The sequence below is a fragment of the Aulonocara sp. 'chitande type north' Nkhata Bay genome, linkage group LG15 (genome assembly GCF_057382095.1).
Source record: "Aulonocara sp. 'chitande type north' Nkhata Bay isolate Kocher_YH1m ecotype deep benthic linkage group LG15, A_spYH_male_GT1.1, whole genome shotgun sequence".
NCBI lineage: Eukaryota > Metazoa > Chordata > Actinopteri > Cichliformes > Cichlidae > Aulonocara > Aulonocara sp. 'chitande type north' Nkhata Bay.
In genome coordinates this window covers 15,428,169-15,453,768 of record NC_141358.1, presented here as the reverse complement: position 1 = coordinate 15,453,768, position 25,600 = coordinate 15,428,169, and the positions used below count along the sequence as shown (strand labels likewise).

Sequence of the window (25,600 nt, the reverse complement as noted above, 5' to 3'; positions counted from 1 at the left end):
ATAACAAAAACCCACAGAAATAAAACAGCTGCAAAAAAAGGAAACATGACCTGGGAATTATATTTGCATTATATTATCTGATGATTAGGCCCCTACTCATAAGATGTGGTTAGCTTTTGGGGAGTCCCATTTAACAAATGGCTATCTTGTCTATTATGTTGGAATTTGTACTTTTGATTGATTTGTGAATAAACTAAACTAAACTAAACTAAACTAAACTAAACTAAACCCTTTGACAAAAAGAAACAAAGCCAAACAAGCCAAAAAATCATACCATCTGAGGAGCATCACAGGTGGCTTATTTAATTTCATATATATAACGAATTTAAACCCTACGTGAGCTTTTACTATTACTGTTTTTCAAAGAACTTGCTTAAATACAGATCAGAATAAAGATCTCTGCTGAGAGGAGCCACCCCCTCCTCAGCAGCGGCAGCAGCAGCGCCCCTCTGTGCTGTTGTGAGTTACGTGGACACGTACGTGCGTGTTATTTACATCGTGGTGTCGGGCTGGCTGCTCGCATGTGCCGCTGCCCGTCTCCTTTGTCCTGCTTCACAGCTTCACTGGGTGTCATGGGCTCTGCCTGCAGGGAGAGGAGCTTTGTCACTTCCCTCATCACACTGGATCCCTCGCCGCAGCAGTCCTCATCACCATCACCATCGCATCGCGAGAAGAGTCACAGCCTCTCAGTCTTCTTCGGAGGCACAATGACCGCGTTCCCGTAGGCTACACCATGCGAAGTGTGCCCACCTGAAACAGGCTGGGGATGCAGCATCCTTTGAGCCCTTCTGTTTGGGTTCCTGCTGCACTGGTTTCCTGCGGATGATGCGCGGAGGAGTTCGCGGCGTGTTTATGTCTCACTCTGCTTTGGAAAGCCCCCATCCCATCAGGAGATCCATGCACCACCGGTCTTTGTGTTGTTGTTATTACCATGTCCCCAGCATCGGCTGCAACGGCAAGTGAAAGCGCCACCGCCACCACCACCGTCCCCGAGGAGGAGACGGAAAGCCCCCGGGAAGAGGTAAGAATTGTTTGCAGTAAATTAAGGCTTTTGAGTAGTGTGGCATGTTTAAGTGACAGGCTGCCTTTGTGCATGCTCACTGTAATAATCTCACGGTAATAATCATTTGGCTTTTTTTTTTTTTTAGATTCTGATTTAAGTGTTTGCACACCACTTAAAGCGCTTTATTTGCCTATTATACGAACCCATGCGCGCACTCGAGCGTGTGAACGCCATGATTACGCTCCTGTGTCCTCCGGGCAGGCTTCCAAAATTAGGTTTAAGAATCTATCACGGTCCAATCAGGTACACGAAAGTGTTAAAACAAAAAAACTTACTTTGCTCATATCTTTCCAGAAGATATTGAAAGTCACGCAGCATTTAAAAGACATCTTGACGTTACTAGGGCGGGGAGAAGTGAGATGTTGTAAATTTCCCTTAAGGGAAAAACTAAAACAGATTTGGAAACATAAGGACTCAACAGCAGTTTTCCTGAATTAAACTATAACACCCAATTCCTCTCCTTCTTCTCCAGTCTTCCCCTACATGCACACATGCTGGGCAAGTTACATATCCATTACACAAGAGAGTCTTTTTATATAACCTAGCTGGTCTTATTATGTCAAGAGAAAGTGTCCATGACTGCGAGAGGCACTAAAGGCACCACGGCAGCCTCCTGAATGTGAAGACTGTACAGATTTGAACCTTCTTGAAACTGTTTTTCCTTTTAACAATAGCCACTTTCATATTAAAATCTATGACTCCTATGAGTGCAAACTGTAAAATTACATTAGGATATAAGCACGTAAGGTGGCGTGCTGAAGTGATTCTCAGTTGTTGCTTTCATGCAAAGGGAATTTTCACTAAATACAAAACAACACTGAAACCAAATATTAAAAAATGATACAAGAGCCTTCAGCTAACTGTACACAGAAGACTTTTAGAGCTGTTTCATACAATAACTACCTTAAATATAAATGTAACTCACTACAATTAAAAATGGATTCTCCTTTCATATTTTAGGACCAGCGCAAGGTTTTTCTAACACATTTTTATTCAGATTGTAACATGCAGAGATGCATTTGCTTTGCAGGCACATAATCAGAACGATATCTCCTACTGCACAACTGTTCATCATTAACCTCGAGCCTGTAAAATGTAACACTGGCCACAAAATGTGCCACGTAGTATTGATTGTAATTTTCGAACGTGGCCAGAATGCTGGTGAGCGAGCACTCCTCCTGCAGGAGGTTTATCTCAGTGGGGAATTTCACTGTTAATCCCTTTTGCTCTGTGGGGTGTAGCCTTGGGTTGGCAGTGTGCTTGAAGACCATGTGACCAAGGTCGGGAAGTTAATTATGATGCAAGAACATTGATTATTTATGCTCGTCTATCACTCGAAGAGCACAGAGCTGACATGTCGAGTTCAATAAATCAGCGCTGTGATAGAGCAGATGCTTTTTTTTTTTTTAAATGTGGTGTTTAGAGGCGACCTATAGATCAAAATCTAGACATTTACAGTCTAATCTGAAGTGTTAGAAGTGAGGTCTGTCATGCAAATTTTTTTTGAATGAATTTAGTGATAATCTTCCCCTTCCTGGGACTTTTGAATCTCTGCCAGGTTTTGTGTGGCTGTGCTCCTGCAGGGCGTAACCAGCTCTCGAGCTCTTTGATGCAGCCGCTGGGGCTTGCTGTGCCCCGAGGAGATAAAGGATGGCACCATCTAAATGCTGCCCAAGTCAGACTACAGCCTTTTTTTCTGCCTATCTGCCTAAATGTTTTTGACTCTTTAAAATCATATCAGTTCTTTCAAGTCTTCAACTCTCACGTGACAACAGGATTTCTTTTACATTTTAATGGTAATAATGAAGGAATCGTCTGATTATAACATGCACAGAGCAAGAAATGAGCAGTTGGCTCTTGGCTCATGCATAAACTATGCAAAAGCACTTGCAACGAAGAATATTTCCTTAAATATTTTATACACATGAGCCGCTGCTCCTTAACTTTTTGCCTACAGGTATTTAGGTTGTGTTCATCAATGCCACATTAAAATGTGCCATTCATTTAAATCTTCAGGTATAGGTTACTCCTTCTTATATTATTATGTTAATACCTGTGTTTGTAATCATTTTTTTCTCTTTTGCAGCAACAGCCTCAGAAACAGTCTCTGGCTAAGTCCTTGTGTCAGGAAACTCACTGGAAATGCCTGCTGCTGTCACTGCTGATGTACGGCTGTGTCGGGGTGATGGCCTGGTGCCAGGTGACAGAGGTCACACGCCTCACCTTCAATAGCGCCTACAAGGGAAACTCTATGATGTACCATGACAGTCCCTGCTCCAATGGCTACATCTACATCCCCCTGGCCTTCCTGGTCATGCTCTATGTGGTCTACCTGGTCGAATGCTGGCACTGCTACACCAGGAATGAGCTGCAGTACAAGGTTGATGTGGACAGCGTGACGGAGCGCATACAGCGCATGCAGCAGGCTACGCCTTGCATCTGGTGGAAGGCCATCAGCTATCACTATGTCAGGAGAACGCGACAGGTGACACGTTACCGTAATGGAGATGCCTACACCACTACACAGGTCTACCATGAGAGAGTAAACACCCACGTAGCCGAGGCGGAGTTTGACTACGGTAACTGCGGGGTTAAGGACATCTCGAAGAACCTGCTGGGCCTGGATGGTTTCCCCATCACCAAGCTGAGGTTCACCAAGTGCTTTAGCTTTGCCAATGTGGAGTCTGAAAACTCCTACCTGAACCAGCGGGCCAGGTTCTTTACAGAAAACGAGGGCCTTGATGATTACATGGAGGCACGTGAGGGGATGCACCTGAAGAATGTCGACTTTAAGGAGTATATGATTGCCTTTTCTGACCCTGATCACCTTCCATGGTATGCTTCCAACTCCACCTTCTGGGTAGCGGCTGCTTTCACCTTGTCCTGGCCTATGAGGGTGCTGACAGAGTATCGTACTTCCTGTGTGCACTACCATGTGGAGAAGCTGTTCGGCTTTGACTATGTGCCAGTAACGCCATCTGACGAGCGGGTGTATTGCAGACACATCCCACGGGTCAACACAATTGACAGCACAGAGCTCGAGTGGCACATCCGCTCCAACCAGCAGCTAGTGCCCAGCTACTCTGAGGCGGTTCTCATGGACCTGGCCCAGCTCTCAGGGAGCTGTAATAGCTACTCCTTATCCGGAGGCTACGGCAGCTACAGGCAGAACTGCGAACGCTGCCACCGTGCCATAAGCAGCTCCTCCATCTTCTCCCGAAGCGCCCTCAGCATCTGCAACACTGGGAGCCCCCGCATCCCGTTCAGCGCCAGCCGCTTCTCGCTGGGTCGACTGTACGGCTCCAGGCGGAGCTGCCTGTGGAGGAGCAGCGGGAGCCTGAATGAGCAGTCGTGTCCCACAGAGAGCACGCGCTGTCTGTCAGGCCAGCAGGCCAGTGAGGAGAACCCTCCAGCCTATCAGGACGCGCTGTACTTCCCAGTGCTCATCGTGCATCGCAACGAAGGCTGCCTCAACCACGACCACCGCTCGCTGCACAGAAATGGCTCCTGTGTAGAAACTTCACTCTGATGACACGAGCTAAGGCCAAGGAAACTCTTCATACATGGACTCTTGTGTCTCTTTAACACAGAGATTTAAAAAAAAAAAAAAGAGCATTCTCTGAGTTACCACAACAAAGGATTTGTTAACATTTCTAAACATACTGTCACCTGACACAACAGCAATTACAACAAAGTATGTGTGTGGAATTTATCACTCAATACATCAGGGAAAAACAGACCCGATGAGACTGTTGTTTAAAATACAGCGAGGCTTTAAAGGATACTGCCAAAGTGTCATGTGCAGCCCTAAAGAGTCTGTTGAGATTCAGATAACCAATGAAAATCAAGGGCCATCCCATCCTAGTGTAAATGCCATATTTACAGATCTTAGTCACAGACAATTTACAAAGATATGAGTAACATTTCCCGGTATATGAAGCCTGAAATGGGCTTTGACTCAGCAGCAAATGAAAAAATTAAATGGATGCCAAACGAGAAATGGAACGCAAAGATAAGCAACCTTGTCAAAACACACTAACGAGACTAAGTAGTTTTGCTGAAACCAAACACCCTAACCCTCTCATGGCTCTTATCAAAGTGAAGTCAGTACAGTCGACAAATACAGAAATCTGCATGTTAACACATTTTGATCCTGGATGATTTAATGTCTCCATTCAAAGTTAATGCTCATGGAAATCCATTCAAAGAGAAAAAAACTGAAAATAAATGTGCGGATAAAACATTCAGTCAGCTGATATGTGCTTGGCTGCAATGACATTAAACTCCATGGCTCGCCAAATATAGCACAGGAGGAGTTTGAATAATTTAGCAGATGAGGGCTGAAGGACACGAGGATTTAAAACTGATTCATAAACACTTCTTTAAACTGTTCAAACTGTACATTTTGTAAAGCAGTAAAAAATACCCTCACTGCACTGCTGAGAAATCAGTGTCAACTCCGCCAGTTTAAAATCTTAAAGATCCATTTAGGTTCGTGTTGGGCAATATTTTCATTGAGCCTACCTCTTTATTTAAGTGCCTAGCATCAACCGTTACTGACAAGCACAAGCTGCAATGACTTCTCATCTCATCTCACTATCCTCCCATTAAAACAAGCAGAAGAACACATCAAGGTTATTGAAAACATAGGCAAAAATCCACAAGTTTGTAAGAATCAGACACAAAATGCTTTTCAGATTTCTTTTTCACATTACTCACACAGCCAGCCCTGTGCTGCTGCTGCTGCTGATGCATATCAGAGAGACAGCTAGAGAGCTGGCCATCGAAAACACTCGAAATAGGCAGAGGCCTGGATTCACTACTGATAGTGTCAGATTTAATTATATAAAAGGATTACTTTAAAACACTAAAACCTACTTCCTCTCAGCTGAGTGCATGCGGTATCTGATGGGAAATTTACTTTTGCAGCCAAGAACCGAAGCGGTGTTTAATGCAAACAGTGACAAAAGCCACTCCCCGCAGCACAACCCATCGCTCAAAGTTTGGTTTATTTCTTCCAGCACTCCTTAATATTTTTGGACAGTCATTTAGCCACTTGAAGGAATGGAGGTTAAGCATAGAGGACGTCCATAACGACGGATATACATGGATCATACTGCCATTACGGCCATCACTGAATACTATGAACCTCACCTGCGTTTAGACATTTGGTGTTGAGATTTGCCTTCCCGATAAAGTGATCAATCAGCCATACTCATTACATTCCATGTGTGTTGTTGTGTTTGGAGCTGTGGACTGAGACACAACCCCCTCATAACAGGCTGAGTCACGTTTAACTAACAATTTTAACCTGTTTTCACAACTCAAGGTCATCTATGCAACCTCACCCCAAACTCAGGATAGTATTCAGGTCAACGATTCTGCTTGCAACAACATCCCGATAATCACTCATGTTCTCATCTGCACATAAAGAAGGCGGAGGTGCAGATGCAAACATCTCCAGTCATTGAGTTTCACTTCTGCACTCGCTATTCATAAATCCATCACTTAGTCTGTGTGTAAAGGTCCGGTAAACTGCAACGTTTTAAAGTCGATTTTTGCTAAAATTGATTCCACCATGAAACACAAGAAAAATGCGGTATCTTAGCATGAAAAAGAGGTTATTACCAGAGAAATCTTCCACTAGAAAAAACATCTGCATTATCAAAGAAAACAAAACAACTCTTCAGAATAATACGTCTCATATTACCGCTCTAACAACTTAATGCGGTGGGTTATGAACAGCTTCAGGCTCCTGTATTCAAGATGCTAACACCAAAATCTCACCTGAAATCTTGAGATAGGGGGACATTTATGACAAGTGTTTGAAATAAATTAGTTTAATCACAGAAAAACTGAAGTGTACAAATGGCAAGTTATTATTTTAGGCTCTCTATACATCTTCAGTGGTTCCAGTGTGTATGTTAAACTATTCACAGAACAGATGTCAGTGATCTGAGCTAAAATGGCTGGGAATCAATTGAGCTAACAAGTTAATTTTTAGCCCATTCAGATTCTTTACTTATTTTGTAGCTGTGAAGGACTGGATCACAACCGAGCTCGTGCTGGTCAGAAGTCAGAGACTCAAGTGGACTTGCATGACTCAGAGGACAACACAAATAACAGCATGCAGTCTCCACAGGGCATTTAAATGTACCGAAATGTCTTTTTTGTTATGTTAATCAAAATATAGGAGGATGCACCGGATGTCAATGCTAAAGTCACTGTGCCACTCTGAAATCATCACAATCTCTCCTTCATCATCATCATCAAGCCTCTCAGGTGGCTTCACTGTGATATTCATACATAGTCCCATGTAAGAATAGAAAAATGTGTTTACCCGTGAAATGTTTACGCAGCAACAGAAACAAGCTATTTGACCGATTACAATCTGACTGAAAGTTTTAAAGCTATACACTTTTCCTCTATAGATGACTGTTAGAATAACATTTCTGCAAAGAAAGCAGCTATAGCCGTTATCATGTCTTATGAGGTAGATTAGGCTCGTACGATGATTTGTATTCTTTCACTCAATGATGCTTTGGGCCTCATCTTTTATACTTCCATAAATCTGTGGATTTTTAACATTGTAGAGCAGGATGGCTTTGTACTGTAAATAAATAGAGACAGGAGTGTAGAATGTCGGTCGATGTGGATATTGTGTGCACACATGCACACAAACACACACTTAACTGGAGCAGGGACAGATTTGATGTGTTGCTATTAAATGGAGAGAAGCAGAACAGTCCCCCTAAAAAGGCTGTTTTGGGATGGTTTTGTTTCCCTTTAAACACGTTTTTAATCATTTTAGAATACTTTTTTAAAAATACAAATGCTGTTGGTGTGATTTGACTGCTTTGGGATAAGGTATATCTAAGCATAAACATATGCTTAGTGATTACTAAGGATCTAAATATAATAAATCAGTATTCTGTCATAGATTTTTCTGCTTTTTGGCTAAATTAGTCCAGAATAACCTCTCTTCAAATGGCTCTGGAGACTGATTTGTGATTTTAGGTGTGACACCTGTGACATACACCTGATTCATGGCTATGACTGTAAATTACATCTGACTGATAATTTTGTTGCCGCCTAGTTCAAGAGTTACACTATTTACCAGTAGATTATAGGTAAAAATAAAACAATGCAAGTCTGTATGTATTCCAACACCATCACGACGTTGCCTTGATGTTACATAAGGACTGAATACCAAACATGTGTATCAAAGTAGAACAAAAAACTCAATAAACTGAAATGCTCACTAAAATATCTGGTCTATTTGTTTAAAAATACACAACAGACATGCCAGAAAGACTATGATCACTGATCTGAGGTCAACTGATGCAACCAGTGTTGCATGTTTGTCAGCCAAAGGAAACTTTTGATACTGTCAACAAGTGTAGTAAATAGAACAGAAGCAACAGTGTGCTGGTCCATCCCCTCGGTCCCAAGCTCATTGGTTCCTGTTGCTTCATAATCAAAACAGGACATATTTTTCACACTTACTCATTGTCTAAAAAGTCTCAGCTGGAAGATTTCTGGAAATGTTACTCGAACTGGAGTAAATGTGAGTTGTGATGTTGTGATCCCTCCCCCTGCTGGCTACGCAAAGTAGGTAGATCCCGATATAAACTTTGCTCAACTTGCAGGAGACTGTTTGAAACAACAACTAATGACAGCGCAGGATACCCATGATTGATACATGACCTGGTCTGCCAGCAACCAATCATCTGCTTCAATCATTATGAATTAAGTAGATATCAGACAACTCATTTGAGATAGTTTAAAGATCTTAATGACACATCATATCCTGCATTTTTCTTACGTTAGAATTAATGTAGGGCTCACTTACATCTGTTGTGTTTTAGACCAAATTTGGTTGAATTTTGCTGCATATTTTCGTTTATTGTGGTTTTAGATGAATACGTTCATCTATTGCAAAGACAGACAGCTGATAAAGATGGGTTTATATTATAAAAACCATCAGTTGGCATTCTCAGTATTCTTCTCTCTTGGGTTTGTTTCTTGTTTTCTAAACTGGTTGTTCCAAACCATTTGGTTAATGACGGAAACTCTCCGCTCTTCGATGTCTGTCAGGTGGATATTGCATTCTGTCACACTGGTGTTGTGAGACATCGCCTCCTCCAAAGCGTTCCCTCCAACCTGCACAAATGCAAACATACACACACCTAAAAGCTCTGCTGATGGCCTCAATAACCTTGAAAAACATCTCACTGCTAACCTTGCAGTTCGAAATACGGCACACTTTATAAGCTCCCCTTTGCTGCTGCTACCAGTCTTTTGCTGTTTTTTGTAAAACAGGCATTTCTATTTCTGAAACCAAGGTCAAAAATATTGATGGTACTGCATGTTGGATTTCTGCTATGTGGGTGATTTTTGATCCTCCGCAGTGTATTCCAGTCAGAGATACAATATGCAGTTAAAATCCGAAGAAGAGAGAGCATGAGAAGGGGGAATTCAGATCTACCTCTCTTGGGGAAACAACACTTACTCAGTTTTCCATTATTACATGTTTTCCCACACATATCTATGAATAATTGAAAATCCTAGTACTTTACAGCTGCTCTGTTGACTTCACTATGCTGTGTCTGCACAGGCGTTAGCATGCTTTGAGAGTTTTTCAAAATGAACCAGCATTCCAAAGCTGACAAATTTAACAAGAAGAAGTAATAAGTGGTTACAGTGAAACCATAACTTAAAATAACAGTTTCACTCTTCCTCTCTGTCAGTTAATTTTTGACAGTTTTTAATCTGCATGGCTTTCGGGATAACAGCAAACCTATCTATCTATCTATCTATCTATCTATCTATCTATCTATCTATCTATCTATCTATCTATCTATCTATCTATCTATCTATCTATCTATCTATCTATCATTATTATTATTATTATTATTAATAATAATAATAATATCTTTGCAACTACAAATTATTTTCTTTCTTTTTTTTTTAAATCAATTATCAGTTTTATTAACTTATTGATATACTGTTTATGAGCCATGTTGACTAAATTAAAATAGGTTCTTTGGTCTAAACAGCAGTCAAAACTAATTAAAGAAGAAATAATATCACAGAATAAAAAAACGCATACACTTTAGTAGCTCGGACAGATGGATGTTTTCAACGCTATCCTTAATTGTTGCTGAGTAAAGTTCTAATAAATGAATAATCAGTTAATTATCAGTTAATTATTTTACACATGAAATTACATGAAAAGATATGATGTGGTCTTTACAAGCCTACGATGGCAATAGCCTCCTACATGGCATAGAGGACCTAGAGGGCGAGATGAAGAGAAGGGCACTATGCAAATAAAATCATTTTGCATCTACTTCTAGACAATAAGAAGAAATGTATCAACTGAATGTCTGAATTTAAAGGAAACTATTCAAATGTCTTACTTCTTATGCAAAGACGCCCAATTTGTCCATAAAATGTTATGTTTGTTAATGGTCTTTTAAGGATTCACTTTCTTGGTGGCACTTGCTTCCAGATTCAAAATACAACGTAGTTAAATCAAAAGAGAAACTTGGATGTGCATGTGAAAAGAAGGAAAGTTTTGAAGTCTAACCTTGAAATTAAAGAGTGTGTCTGTCACCTGATACACTATATTGCCAAGTCTTCAAGATATGAAGGGGCATGGTCATTCAGGACTTTGTATGTAATTTGTATGTGCGGACAAGGATTTTAAATTCACTTCTGGATTGAATTAACTAACAAGGCAGAAACACAATCTTTCTATTCCTGTTAGTGCTTTCTTGAATATAGGGCTGTAGGGTTTTAATGTAGATTTTATCTTTGTCAACGCAAATTTCATAGGATGGTTAGGGTGCGGAATTTATACATTTTGGATAAAATGTATTCTGCAGTCCGGAGGAATGCAATCCGTTTTCTTTCAATAATAAAACAGCCACATAATAAGGAATTACAATAGACTTCTTTTTCAGCATCTTTCTGAGACAGCATGTTTCTAATTTTAGCAGTTTTCCTTGCTGCGAAAAGTAGACTTATTTCTCTCTTACCTCACCCAGTGTGTTGCAGGAGAGATTGATGCTCTTCAGGGTGTTATTCTGTGCTAACATACTAGACAGGGAAAGCACAGTAAGCCAAGTTACCCCATTGGCTCCCAGTTGCAGGTGAAGTAGGGTTTTGTTGTTCAACAAGGCCTTACAAATAGCCTGACCACCCTCATCCTTCAGACGGTTCAGACATAGATTGAGGGACACAAGAGTTGTGTTCTTGGACAAGGCATGAGCTATAGCCTTGGCCCCAGGGCCGCCAATATTGTTGTCATACAGGTTAAGGATCTCCAGCTTGCTCTTTGTGAGCAATTTGCCGATGGCTCTGGCTCCGCTGTCTCCAATCACGTTGTGAGAAAAATCTAGAGTGCGCAGGGAGGGGTGGTCTAAAAGGTACTTCACCAACAAACGACACTTTTTATCTTCAAGGTGGCTTAGATGGAGCCTAAAGAGCTGAGGAAACAGTAAGAACCTGTGATGGGTCTTTCCAAGCAACACACAAAAAATAACATGCTTACACATCAGCACCACTCGATCAGATAAGTAATGTTTTATGGGTAAACATTGAAAAATTAATCAGGACACCCTCAGAATATGCTTGCCTTCATTTTTAGTGCTACAGGCTCTCAAAGTACAAAGTGGATGCTGGAAATTTGGCACTTTTTAGATCGGATTAAAATTTATTTTTGGGGGGGGATGTACCATCATAGCATTGTGTTTCTGTTGGATAAGTAGAAGAAAAACGGATGGAATAGATGTTCGGATAGACTTAAAAACTGACTATCCATACATACATCCATACATAAAAACAGTTAAAAACTATAATAAGATCAAATTTTTATCAGCTTTTTTGTTCAGCAAAATTTCTTCTATAATCAACTTTGAGCATCAGTATTGGAATATGAAATAGATAGAACTTGGTTATTCAGTCAGAAGAGTAGCAGCTCTGAGTAGAGCTGCTACTCTTCCACATTGAAAGTCCAGGTCAGGGGCTTCTGGCATCTGATTAGGATACCTAATGGATGCAGGTAAGGTATTTAGGTGTGCACTAGTAGAAGAAGGTGCCAGGGCAGACCCATTACTCACATGAGAGATTACATCTCTTGGCCTGCTTAAGAATGCCTTGGTGTCCGCCCAGATGAGCTCTGAGCGTCTCTGCTAAGACTTCTGCCCCCCGCAGCCAGAACCCAGATAAAAATTAATGGATAGATTGCAAGTATTAAAATATTACAATATTACACAAAATACATTTTTGCATTTTTTTCTGCAGAACTCTTGACATATCCTTTGATGTTGATGCTCAAAGTTGGTCACAGAAAAACAACTGCAATGAGCAACAAGTAGATTTTGACTCCTGAGTGCAACACTTGTCCTGGGTTTTAAAACTGATATTTTGCTGTAGCTTTTTGAGCTTTTTTGTTCCAAAAATATCCTGCAGCTATCCTGCAGCATCAAAATGCTGGAAAACAAAATAAGGTGCCAAATTTCAACCCAATCCCACTCCTGTTATTTGAGGGCTTGAAAAAACGTACATAGAATGGGGATTTATTTCTGCACGAAGCTTTTTTCACATAGGATATCTGGAATGGGTACTATGTAATTTAATGCAATACTTACCTTTAATGTCTTACAGGACTTAAGTGCCTTGGCAAGGGACTCACAGTCCCGGTTGGTCATCTCAAACATGCTCCATTCAAAGTTCATACCACATGATTTGACTTTGTACACCAAGTGCAGCTCTTCCAGGTTTGTAAGCTTGTCAAGCAAGATCCTAAAGTCAAAGTGGTCCATACCAGATTTATCATCATCATTTGCAAGTGTCAGCTCTGATGCTTGCTCCTCATCCTCCGTCTGCGGCTCCTTGACAGGTGGCAGAAGCTGAGCAATGTTTAGCTTCTTGATGTGGTCTTTACAAAGCGTGACCATGTCTAGAACTGTCTTTGGCTCTGTTATGCCTGGAACGAAAAGTTCAATGATGTTCTCCAGCTGCCTTTCAAAAAACATTCGTTTCCAGCTTTCGCCGTAATTAGAGACGTCACAAACTTTCCACTTCTGCTCACAGCATCGCTTCCAGTAAACGCCATCTGGGAAAACATTGGCTGCGAAATGCAGAGGCAGGGAAAGGGACACTCTGTTCTGAATGAAGTCCTTCTCACTGGATGTAAGCTCTTCATATATTGGCCTTTCTGCAACAGGTATACATTTTGCAATTAAGTTCCAGCTTTATTACAAGTGAGATTATAAACTTGTGGATAATAGCGATACTAAAAACCACCTTCAAAGTTGTTCACTATGCACTGGAGAGAGAGGTTTGACAAACTGGACACTGTAGCCAGTGACCAGTCTAGATATTCAGCAATGATCCTCCTCATGTTACTGCAATCTTCACTTTGGATAAGATTAGCCCTGGAGGATAAAGAGAGGCATTATAGTATAGAGATACGGCACTTAAGTGAAATGTATGGGGAAAATACAGTGCTGTATTTGGCCCCTTCCTTATTTCTAACTTTTTTTGCATATTTGTAACATTTACATATTTTGGAACATCAAACTAAGTTTAACATTAGACAAAGATAGCCTGAGTAAATACAAAATGTAGTTTTTAAATGATCATTTCATTTATTAAGGGAAAAAGCTATTTAAATCTATCTGGCCCATCACCTTACAAATAGCCTGGTGATGTGAAAAATCTAATACCTGGTTATGCAACCCTTGGAAGCAAGAACTATAATGAAGCATTTGCAGTAACTGGCAATGAGTCTTTCACATCAGTGTGGATAAATTTGGACCCTAATTTTGGATGAATATTTTCCCAAAAGTCTTGGGGATCATCAAGGTATTTTTTGGCAAACGCGAGACGAGCCTTTGTGTCGTTTTTGTTAGCGGGGGTTTTCTCCTTGGAACTCTTGGAATGAGTCGTCACTGTCCTCTTGGAGTAACTTTGCTATGGCGGCAACTCCTGGGAAGGTTCATCGCCATTCCGAGTTTTGTCTATTTGTGGATAATGGCTCTCACCGTGGTTTGTTGGAGTCCCAAAGCCTTAGAAACTGCTTTGTCATTGACTGATAGATCTCAATGACTTTGTTTCTCAACAGCTTTTTTCAACCGTGGCATGGTGTGTTACTTTTTGTGGTCTTTTAGTCTACTACAATGATCACTGCAGTGATCAGTCCTGGGTGTGAATAGAAAATTGAACTCAGCTTTCTGAAAATGTGGTTAAAATAATAATTTAACAAACGGGGTGGCAGGCAGGCCAGGTAGGTTCAAATAGCTTTCTCCCCTAAATAAAATAATAATTTATGAACTGAATCAGCTTAATTTAAATTCAGTTAACGAACTCACTTACTTTGATTACATTTTGCGATTACGTGCAGTTTTTATTTCCTAACAATGTTCGAATAAAGTTATTACAGTAATTTTACAAAATAAGTGCCAGAAGTGGACTAAAAAAATAAATAATGAATAATAAAAAAGAATAAGTCAATAAATAAATCACACATTTAAAGTTTACTTCATAGACAGATATTATATTTTCAATTGTAGTTATATGGTGAGTCTAAGTAGCTCAGCTATTGGGCTATTGAGTTGCTTTTGAAGTTGGGCAGAAGTTGCTAGCTTCTGACCAATACGGTATCTTACATAGTTAGCTTAAGAGCATGTAGTCCCACCACTGTTATAGCTATCGAATAAAAACTTCTTCACGGAGCTATTTAATATTTGTTTTATGTCATTCAGTTAGATATACACAGCCTAATCCTTGTCGTATACATGCTAACATACCTGCAGTACTGGTTTAGGGTTCATCTGTTCCCATGGGAACGGAACGCAGTGAGTTTACTTTAACGTCTCTGGGAAATTTGAGTTTTTACTCTGAATGTTGACCGATACCTCGATGTACGTATAAACGTAATGTTTATACTGTTTACTGCTGTGTTTAGGAGACAAAAAAAATAAATACAAAATTTAGTAAGACACATGGAAATATGCATTTCACATGGAAATCATTTTCATTTTTGTGAGTCACCGGTTCGGGAAAACAAATTTCCGAGTTTCATGAAATGAAACAGTTTTTCTTAAATACACAAGACAGACAATGACAAGCTATAGTATTACTACTACCACTACTACTACTACTAATATTAATATTAATAATAATAACAATGAGCTGTAGAAAGAGAAGAAGAGTACAATCATAAGTTGCTTAATTTGGGAATCAAAGCTACCTGGAACAAATCGCATGTTTAAATAACATCCAGTATTTATACAACCACAGCTTTATTTTCACAGAGAAACGAGTGCTTTGTGTTTAGGTTTGCATCTGAGGAAGCAGTGATCATGCTGTGAAACACTCAGATGCCACCAAACTGCCAGATGGACCTTGGGTCTGGACCATGGGCCTTTTGGAAAAGAGCACACTGGAGTGGATCCATCTGTCTCACAAGCAACACAAAACAGGCGCAAGGCTACTGTGTAGGAGGTGAGAAATCTGTAAATACCACCTTAAGAGATTCATGGTTGTTATTAAGCAAAACATCATTTAAGGCCAAGTTATTTTACATGGATAGAGATGGAGTCACAAATTTTAGAGTCGGCTGTAGGAGCTAATTGCACTGAGAGAATGAGATGTTTGAATTTGACACCACTGTTATCACATAAGCCACAAATTACACTTAGAGCATTTTTTCATAGTCTGAAAAGCATTGTAGCATAGTAAAGACGGAACGAGAGTGTGTAGACTTGCTGCTTTGATGCAGTGGAAAGATGTAACACTTAATTTCATACATTTGTGTGAATCTTTGCTTTAAAGTGCCCGAATCAAATACCAAGTAGATGCAGGATAAATTTGTTCCTTGAATTAATCATCTGTGGACTTCATCAGCTTTCATCAGTTGTGTAACATTCAAGCATGGATGAAAGCAGGTACATGATGCTGCAATCCTGACTCTGCTCCCCATATGCTTGGGCAGAGAGAGCGTGACTGAGTAACAGTTAGATAGCTGTTACTGGCATCGTGAGGTTGCTTCCAGGAGTCGGATGGCGGCTCGGATGGAGGAACGAGAGGCTCCAACTGTAGCCCCAAGGCAGTCCATCACTGTCGTCCTCGTGTAACGCGGTCCGACAGACACACGCGTCCCTCGTACTCCGGCTTTAATGGACTGGCGTGACATCAGGCATCCACAGCACAGAAGGCAAACTCACTCTGTGGGCTGCTGTCCCAGTGCTCTCTGTGGAGTGAATCACAGTGTTCGAAGGGAGGGGTTGTCACTGCACCACATAAGAGGTGCACATGTTTACTGATCAAAGTGGCATCTCTGATGTTTTGGCATGAAGCAAACAAGAGAAATGGGAAAAACCAACCAGCTATTCAACCCTACTGTTTGCCAGAGGTATCGAATCAGAAGATGCAAAAGAAAGAATAACATGCCTGGGTACTTTTACTTTTACTTTCTGGCAATGTAAGTATTTTATTTTTAAGATATAATAATAATTAATTTAAGAATGTGTGAATATTTACATTGGAATCTACCTTTTCCCCCCTAACAAATAGTGCAGCGCGGCAGGATATTTGCTTATACATCTTCCTGAATAATTGCTGTTTCTCAGGGATAATAAGTGATTTAGTTCAGGAGCATTAGATAGATGAAGTGATTATAGTGCAATTAAGACCTCAACCAAAGCCAGGCCATGGAGTTAACACAGGATCAAAGCTGTCTGTCTGCAGTCTGAGGACTGTGTGCATTAGCACCGGAGCAGCCGGTGCCATCTCTCTTTCATTTTCTTTCAGATCCCAAGGAGCTGTTGCATTAGTTACCAGGCAACAGAGCGTGTGTCTAATTACTAAAGGATAGAAGGATTTAGCAAAATAAAGTGCTTCTTTCCAAGATGGAAATCTATTTTTAAATGTGACGCCCACCGCTGGTAGATTTAGAAGTGTAACATTGTGAAGTAACTCATGATCTCATGATCTTTTTCAGATGACAGCTCTAATGGTCAAGGGGCATGATGACAATAAAGCCTTTTGGAAGTGGTTCCCTTTAAATATTGCCCTGTGCGCTTCAACAGCCCATGTAAACATCCTAATTTTAAAAAAAGAAACATAATCTCAGCAACTATGAATCATGCGAAGCTACTGAAAATTCCCACACTATGTTAAGACTTGAAGTCATTCAGTTGTTTATATGAGGCTGAAGCAGTGAGAGCTGAGGTAAACTGTGGAGTGCTGCCAGACTTTTCTGCAAGCCTCCCAGCTCCACAGCCTGTCTGCAAGGCAGGGCGACTCCCAGGTGACTCAGGGCATGAATTGAAGGCAGGGAGCCACAGAAAACAAATGACAGTATGTCGTTTTAAAAACATGTTGCCTTTATTTTTTCTAACACACTGAGACTTGTTAGTTTTGTTAACCTATTAAATGCAGGAGGATGTTTTCCAACTGAAGAACAAAAAGCTTAATGGATTTATGCTAGGTAACCAGCATTGATGTGCTTTTACCTCTTTTTCTTTTAATGGAAAAACAAACTGAACCAACAAAGCTGACGAAGGAGATTATGTTTGATCTCAACACTTCTATATAAGATTCAGTTTACTGGGGTTCAGTTAGCAGATCTTCTCCTGATTTCTAATCCCTGACTCACAGCCAGAAACCATGGCAGGCTATAATAAATGAGAGTAGCTCTGGAAAGTGTTACTATTACAGCATTACCACATTATAAACTGTGCTGCAGCCCATCAGCATAGAAATATTTCATCATAGGAGATTTATATCCATCCGTATATATCCATTCTCTTCCCCTTATCCAATTCAGGGTCACAGGGGGCTGGACTCTATCCCACTTGAAAGGCAGGGTCCTGATAGGTTGTCAGCCAATCCTGAGACTAACATAGAGAGACAGACCACCATTCACAGTCAGCCAATTAAGATAACATGCATTTCTTTGGACAGGGGGAAGAAGCCGGAGTACCCATAAAGAAGCCAGGCAGGCACAGAGGGACCATACAAGATGGATTTTTTTAAATAACTTAATAACTCCACAGTATTTTTTGTCATTATGTTGTGAAGTTTTTTTTTGTTTTTTTTTTAAAATCTGAATGCTCCATCTGCCTATCACTTTGCTGCTGGACCACCTGAATTTCCCCAATGAGGGACAATAAGGGATATTTCTATTCTAATCTAATTAAACATCCCTTTTCCAAAGCATAAAAGAGCCACTAGATCCCCTTTTTCTGCCTTTATCTGCTTTTGATAACACAATCATTGTCTGGTCATAAGGGACTGATGTTGCTGTGGTACCAGCAACATCAGTTTAAACACATTGTTTGAACTGTGAGGCTGTTTGCGAATGTAACTTAACACCAAGGTGGCGACTTTCAAAACACAGCAGAATTTTTAGTTACCTGGGCCAGTAAATGTTAAAGAAGTAAAACGTGTATCACCAAACACACGCAGGATTTCTGTGCCACTGACAAAAGTTTGAATTCCCAGGTTTACTTGAAATATAAGGAAACAGAAATTGAACTTGAAATGCATATGAATAAACTTTATTCATTTAGTTGAAAATAAAGACAACACAAATGATTATTTTACAAAAAATAACTAAACATAAACCTCCCTGGACCAAACTTTGCATCCTCTATCCTAAATGTCCCGGGAACATTCCATGGAAAAGCGAAACTCAACAGCAGAAAAGTCTAATTCCATATTACAGCCCAGAGGAGAAAAAGGGGCTAATCCTCATCTTCATCAGAACTGTCATCAGAGTATCCGCTGTACGGAGAGCTGGACTCCAAATGGATGCTACTGTCCGTGTCCACAGACAACACGGAGCTGAGGCTGCTATCTATGGACACCATGCTGCTATCGCTGTTGCTGTTGCTGTCGCTGTTGCTGCTACTGTCATCATCGGGGATCACCATCACCTCTGCAGATTCAGCTGCTGTGAAACACAAAAAGGCAAAAAGTTGCATTTTGCAAACATTTCACGAGGGACTCTCAAGCTCTTTGTCAAACTTTAAAAAGATGAGATCAGCATTGCTCTGTCTTTCAAATTGGAAACAAATCTGATGAAAACTAAAACCACCAACATCAGGACCAGACGATGCTCATTTTCACCACCACTATACCGCACATTAATACACTAACTCAACTATACATAATGTTGTAGCTCCTTCTGTAGGAAAGCTCAATTTTTTTGCAATTTTAATACAGAGAAAATGCTTCATTGTGCTGCCATCTTGTGTTTGAAAAATCCACCTCTCCTCATCACAACCCCACCTGGTGCTATAGGGTGATGATTTGGGGTTGTTTTAGAGCTACGGGACCTGGACACCCTGCAGTCTTTGAGTCGACCATGAATCCTCTGTGTACCAAGGCAATCGAGAGTGAAATATGAAGCCATTTTTTGACAGCTAATGCTTGGCTGAAACTGAGTCATGCAACAAGCAATGATCACAAGCACAGCAGCAAACTACAACAAACTGTATCTGAAAAAGAACAATTAAGGTGCAATAGCCCAAAGTCCAAACCTAAACAACTGAAATGTTACAGTGGGACATTAAGAGAGTTTTGGATAAACAAATACCCACGAACCTCAATAAACTTAACAACACTGTAAAGAACAGTGGGTCAAAATTCCTCCACAACGTGAGAGACTTAAAGTCTTACAGAAAATGGTTACTTCAAGTTATTGCTGCTAAATGACTACAAGCTATAAGCTACTGAATCATGGGGTACACTTAGTTTTTCATAGGACTGAACAAAGTTTTATTTTTCACTATGAACTAAAATGTGACATCAGCATATAAATCCACAGACACCCACAGATGACACACTACTGAACTCCTCCCTGTTGAATAACCCGACCGACTCAACAGCATCAAAGAAACATTTCACTGCTTTCCACTGACCTGATCTGATGACTTCATGGTCAACAGCTCGCTTATCTGAAACAAGGAAAACTTACTCTGAGTGGTTTGTGTTTGTAAGTGAAAGCAGACGTCATAATGCCACGCATGCATCTCTAACTGTATTTGATGTAGGACACCACTGTTAACGCACCTCTCACCTTTCCTCTCAGAGATGAGGGTCTGCCGCCTCGCCTTCATGTCCAGGCTCAGGTTTTCCACCATACGGTCGATGCAGTTGTCCAGCGCCAGACAGCGGGTCTGAGACTGGATGGCCTGCCGGCAGATGGGACACTCATCTTTCTTTTTGCGCCACTGATTGATGCAGTAACAGCAGAAGCTATGAGCGCAGTTCAGAATGACGGCCTGCAGGGGATCAACCAAGGTGATGACAGTTAGAGGCGTCTAGTATACAAATCAGCTCAAACACAAAACAACGTATAATAAGTTTCATAATAATTGCTTTTAAACTGTAATCAGCTCTACCTCAATGAAGAGCTCTGAGCAGATGATGCACTGAAGCTCATTCTCCAGCACTTCGGTCACTTGTGTAACTACTTCCTCTTTTTGGGCTCTTGCCTTTTCCTTTTCCTCCTGTAACAGATGAAATGGAGTGAAGCCTCGAAAGCAAAAGCAGGTGGAAATATGTGAAGGGAAAAAAATAAATGCATTGATTAAATATACCTTTGTCACCTCCAACTCCTTGTTTTTGGCCAAGAGAATCTCTTCAAAGCCTTGTCGGGAGAGCGCAAGTTCACCTATCACTTTCTTTTGCTAAGGATTTGTGGAAAACAAATTCACATATTAAAATGTATTCTGCTTTACCAAAATGCAAGCACTCTAAATAATAACAGCTACTGCACACAAATTAGTTTGATCCGACATACTTCTTGCAGGGCCTCTTCAAGCTGCTTTTTTAAAAGCTCCTCTTGTTGCTGCGTTTTCTGCTCCTACAAGCATAAAAGGGTGAAAGAGAATATTTTGAGTTTTGCAATTATTTATGCAAAAATTGTATTCTTTGGATTATAGGTGCAAAAGTATTGGGCCTACACTGCTTAATCTTTGGTATTTGTGAAAGAATGGACCTTTCAAGAGAGCTCACTGAATTTGAGTGTGGTGCTATTGCAACAAGTCAAGTTGGATTTATTTGTACAGCACCATTCAGACACGAGGAAATTCAGAGCACTTTGCAGAGGAATAGAAAGACACATAACCCCCCAATATGAATGCATACTCACATACAATCATGATAAAATATAATAACACTAATAACAGTGGGAAAAACATCCAAGACTAGTTTTTGTCCATCTGCTGTAGAACTGCTCATCACCATGAAACATGCTGAAAGCGTATCAGCATATCATCCCAATATCTGTGCATCTACTTTCACACAGAGGCTGTATTTACTCTCTATGTGAGCGTAGAGGCCTCTATGTTCCTCAATGGATATGCCTCCACAGACCATCATGAACGCAACACCAAATCAGTTGTGCTAAACAATGTTACAGGCAGCACAACATTTTCCAGTGTCTATCATTCATGCTTTGGGTGAACTGCTCTCATCCGTGAAAAGGAGAGACCTACCAGTTCTGGTATTCTATAGCTAATCCCAATCGGGCACCACAGCGCAGGGCAGTGAGCACAGCCCTCAGCGGAGGACGTCAGCCCCTCAGGCCACCCTTATGAGTCTGTTTCTGACTGTTTGGTCAGAGACACTCACACCAGAGGCCTGCTGGCTGTCAAATAACTAAAATTTAATGACAGATTTGATTTAAAATAGCATCTTACAAAGCAGTGCCAATCAAGCATGAACTGTCACTTGTAGGAGCTTTAAAAAAAAAAAAAAGTAACAACAAGACAACAAACAGAGGCTATTTTTAAAATGGGTGCTAATGAAGGAACTCCTGTACATAAAAGACACTACAACAAAACAAAAAACAACTCACCTCTAGCAGCCTTTTAGTCTCACTAAAAGACTTCTCTAATGTCTCCATCCTGTGCATTTTAGCTCTGAGTGTATCTAGTTGACCCCGCAGCTCCCTGACCTGCTCCTCTCTGAGCGGGTCAGCCTGTCGGGGCTCCCCCTCCAGGGAGGCGACCTGCCTCTGGGTGTTATCCACCTGCTCCCTTAAGAGCAGAATGTTCTGACTGTACCTGCAGACAATAAACAAGGAAAATAAAACTTCAGAGTAGTATTTTTCACTCATTCTTTTATTACTGGGTACATTTGTTTCTTATCTTGCTGTTACTCTGGCTTACATTTGCAAGTTGTCAAAGTCACGGGTAGCACTGGAGCCATCTGAAGGTCGTTCTGCTTGACGGTCATCTCTGCCAGGTCTGGTTCCCTCTGGCTTTATGTGACTGAGTCGCTGCTGACCTTTTAGCGGAGATAAAGGGCAGGGCACTGCCAAGGACTTGTCTGCAGAAGAGCAGCGGTAGAGTTTGGGCTTCGAGGTAGATGGCTCCACTTCTTCCATGGTCAATTTCCTCTTGGGCTTCTTGGATATGTGGGCAGATTTTGAAGTTACTCGCTCTACCAGTTTCTTTGCCAGGAAGCGTTTAATGTCTCTGAGGGGCTTCTGGACGACGACATAGTCAAACTCTGCTTTGTTTCCAATTACAGGAACTCCGAGCTGTATGGAGTCTCCGAGCCTGACCGGATGGGCTTCATCGGAAGGCAGACGAGTTCCATTCACCCAAACACCATTAAGACTCTGAGGGAAAAAAACAGAACCAAAATAATACACTGGTACAGAAACATATTTAAAACTGAATTAACTTGAGAATTTAAATGTACTTTAAAGTCACAAATGCCCAAACTTAAGCTCAGACATATTGCCATTTGCTGGAAATAACAGGACTGTAAAAAGGCATCTATGGATAAATACAAACTCATCACACGGCTGAAAGGCCACACATGCAAATATTAAGTGACCCACTAAATTTCATGGACTTTGTAGCATCTGGTATGACCCAGAGCTGTATCCCAGCTGGGAGACAGGAGTCATTTTCATGTGGTGGCATGACAGAGGTGGTCGACAGATGTCACGAAGGTACCGTGGATTGTTTGTAGTCCATGTGTCTTGTACGGGATGTTCGCACAACAAGCCTACACTACTTAAACATCCTGTCTCCAAGACATTTACACATGGTGGAGAGTAAACTGTTTAAGGATATTTCCTCACACCGAAACAATTTCAGGAGCCGTCTCAGCAGGTGATTCCACTCCTTCGTGTCCAGGACACTGAAACTCTTTTCAAACATGCAACATTTTACAATGATGTCATTCTGCCGTTCAGACTGTAGGTCATGTCCACGTTAACGTTCCCCACCACAGCTTCATTCAGAGACACATACAAAAGGGATGGGCGACAGAGCAGTTACTAATTTTTGTACATGAGATTACCAAAGACTACATAGTTGAGTTCAGAAAGCAAAATGAAAGCAAGTATGAAAGACAGAGATTTATTCATGAACTGCACGCGGATAGGCTGAGGCTGAAATGGAACAAACCGACAGGTGTTACAACCGAGAGCTTACAGAGAGAAATTTTGGACTTTTTAAGCAGATCCCAGATAAAGACACTGAAATGAACCCATAACTGGAACTGGTATTTTTCCATTGTATTGTACACCAGGATGTGTTGCATAAGTCAGTGCTAAAAATGAACACATTACTGATGCTTGTTGCACTTTTGATTCCCTACTGCAGAGAACTTCGAGTCAGTATCAGCGCTGGATTTGAATTCTTCTCTCAAAAAGGAGAACTTTCAACACATAAGGAGGCATGCACAGAAGATGTTGGTCCTCTTTGAATCTAACTTCATACGTAAACAGACATTCTTATTAATGAAGTTTATCAAATCCCACCTTAGTGCTGACAGTGAACCGGACTTTAACACACTTGTTAAAGGCCAAAACAGACTAGATTTCATTCACGAGTAAGGAAGAAAAAGACAAAACTGCAGATGAAGAAATTTACACTACAAGTAAAATACCATAGCATGGAAAGTTTGCATAAGGATGCACACTGTCTTAACAATCTTTGGGGAAATGTTCATTAAATAGTAATGATAAAATATTGGCAGTTTAACTTAATCTATTTCACATTTTCAATGCCTAACATCTAATGTGATTTGATGTTGCTGTTGAAGGTCCTGAACCTTTGGCCTTCTGCATTTTAGTATACCTCAGAACATAAAACAGTATATGATTAGTATGGTATTGATGTTCACCTTTCATCTCATGTTTCTAGAGTTATAAGGGTTTGAAACTTTTGCTATTTGTGTATGTATAATTTGTGGTATCTGTTGCACAGTTTGACTTGTTGCAATACTTATTTTGCCGTTATTATATAAAGATGTGCGTGACAGATAAATACCACGAAAAGATTTACAGAATAACAAACTTCCTACAACACAAATGGGCAAAATTGGCATTCCCTGACATCCTTTTTTTGTGATGAACACATAAATACATAGAAAAGTTGACAATGCTGATGCTCAAGTGTATTTATGGCTTTATGTCACAGTAAACCAGACTGACTCAAAACTTCACCAAATGCCAACATAATACTGGTGGGTTTTAAAACATGAACCCATTCTTAGCTTTTAGATATTCGCACACTAATTGGGTTTGGCATAATTTAGTAATATGCGCATCATGTTTTAATTTCGTGTGGCTCTATTTATTTTATCCACGTCAGCATGCCTCCCTTAGAGAAAGTGCTGCCCATCCCTGCACAGGACTTGTACCAAAGACCTCTAGCACAGCTGTAAAATATATTTCACAATAAAGCTCGTTGTCACCTTCTTGTCTGTCACTGTCCAGTGGCCGTCTTCACTTTGCCTGAAAGTGCAGTGCAGTCTGGAGATCATTAGGGGACAGGTGGGAGACAGTAGTTGGTAGGTTACATCCACACCACGTCCAATGGTGATCTGCACAGCCAAAAATAAACATGTTAGTTAGCTCCAGTCTGCATCTCCGGTTTTATAAAAACGGACAGGGACACTCTTCAGCTTAAAACACTTCTTAATTATTAACCATAAATTGGGGGTAATGTTCCCCCAACATGTAAACTGGAATCTGCCGTGAACTTCAGCAAGCTTCATGTTAGTATAAATATAGCACGTTAGCTAACATTAGCAAGCTGCACCTCTGTGTTTTCGAACAAGCGAAGCCAGTCTGAGTTCCTCCCGACTCTCATCAGACAAAAAACCTCCGAGTCCGGATATTCATCGTCTTCAGCCGCACAGCAATCCGCCGCCGTCTCTTTATCCATCTTATCTCATTCTGTCAGCGGCCAAGTCGTCCGAAAGGACACCACTAGCTGCGCTGTTTCAGCTCCTCCGCCACATCCAGACATACTGGGAGAAACCGGAAGACATTTCGATTTCTTTCAAAATAAAGGCCACAGATGTGCTTCAACGCTTATCTTTGGACAGCCCATGAATCACTTGGATCCCTCTAAAATCATTTAGTTGTTTTTTTTTATTAATTCAAAATTTATTCAGCTTTTGCAGACCCAAAGTAGAAATATTACGGTGTCCATGAACATATTACAGTAGGGAGAAAACAAGACGTAGAGTTTTACGTGCGGG

The 25,600-nt window shown here is 40.7% G+C and overlaps 3 protein-coding genes and 1 long non-coding RNA gene across 6 annotated transcripts; 2 read left to right on the top strand and 2 right to left on the bottom strand.

Moving 5' to 3' along the window:
• The first annotated feature begins 452 nt into the window (after window positions 1-452).
• Window positions 453-8,324, top strand: tmem151ba (transmembrane protein 151Ba). The gene is made up of 2 exons (XM_086264538.1): window positions 453-1,021; window positions 3,150-8,324. Exons 1-2 carry the CDS (start codon window positions 932-934, stop codon window positions 4,590-4,592), a joined length of 1,533 nt encoding a protein of 510 aa, XP_086120664.1. The 5' UTR covers window positions 453-931; the 3' UTR covers window positions 4,593-8,324.
• A 597-nt stretch (window positions 8,325-8,921) lies between these two features.
• drc5 (dynein regulatory complex subunit 5) lies at window positions 8,922-14,991 on the bottom strand. Of its 2 annotated transcripts, XM_086264544.1 has the most exons (6): window positions 14,884-14,991; window positions 13,379-13,509; window positions 13,164-13,289; window positions 12,721-13,058; window positions 11,107-11,556; window positions 8,922-9,226 (listed from the first exon to the last, which is right to left on the bottom strand). In XM_086264544.1, exons 2-6 carry the CDS (start codon window positions 13,473-13,475, stop codon window positions 9,047-9,049), a joined length of 1,191 nt encoding a protein of 396 aa, XP_086120670.1. In that variant the 5' UTR covers window positions 13,476-13,509; window positions 14,884-14,991; the 3' UTR covers window positions 8,922-9,046. The 2 variants fall into 2 exon arrangements, with proteins under 2 accessions (XP_086120670.1, XP_086120669.1); XM_086264543.1 differs by having other exon boundaries at window positions 12,721-13,289.
• On the top strand, window positions 14,954-18,473 carry LOC147312816 (uncharacterized). The gene is made up of 3 exons (XR_015125084.1): window positions 14,954-14,997; window positions 15,391-15,580; window positions 18,044-18,473. It is a non-coding gene; the product is annotated as an uncharacterized LOC147312816 (long non-coding RNA).
• A 138-nt stretch (window positions 18,474-18,611) lies between these two features.
• rnf8 (ring finger protein 8, E3 ubiquitin protein ligase) lies at window positions 18,612-25,366 on the bottom strand. 2 transcript variants are annotated; one of them, XM_086264536.1, is made up of 10 exons: window positions 25,156-25,366; window positions 24,809-24,937; window positions 22,261-22,715; window positions 21,948-22,155; window positions 20,889-20,951; window positions 20,686-20,775; window positions 20,488-20,595; window positions 20,163-20,367; window positions 20,005-20,040; window positions 18,612-19,034 (listed from the first exon to the last, which is right to left on the bottom strand). In XM_086264536.1, exons 1-10 carry the CDS (start codon window positions 25,279-25,281, stop codon window positions 18,826-18,828), a joined length of 1,629 nt encoding a protein of 542 aa, XP_086120662.1. In that variant the 5' UTR covers window positions 25,282-25,366; the 3' UTR covers window positions 18,612-18,825. The 2 variants fall into 2 exon arrangements, with proteins under 2 accessions (XP_086120662.1, XP_086120663.1); XM_086264537.1 differs by having other exon boundaries at window positions 18,933-19,034; window positions 20,156-20,367.
• Between the last annotated feature and the right edge of the window lie 234 nt (window positions 25,367-25,600).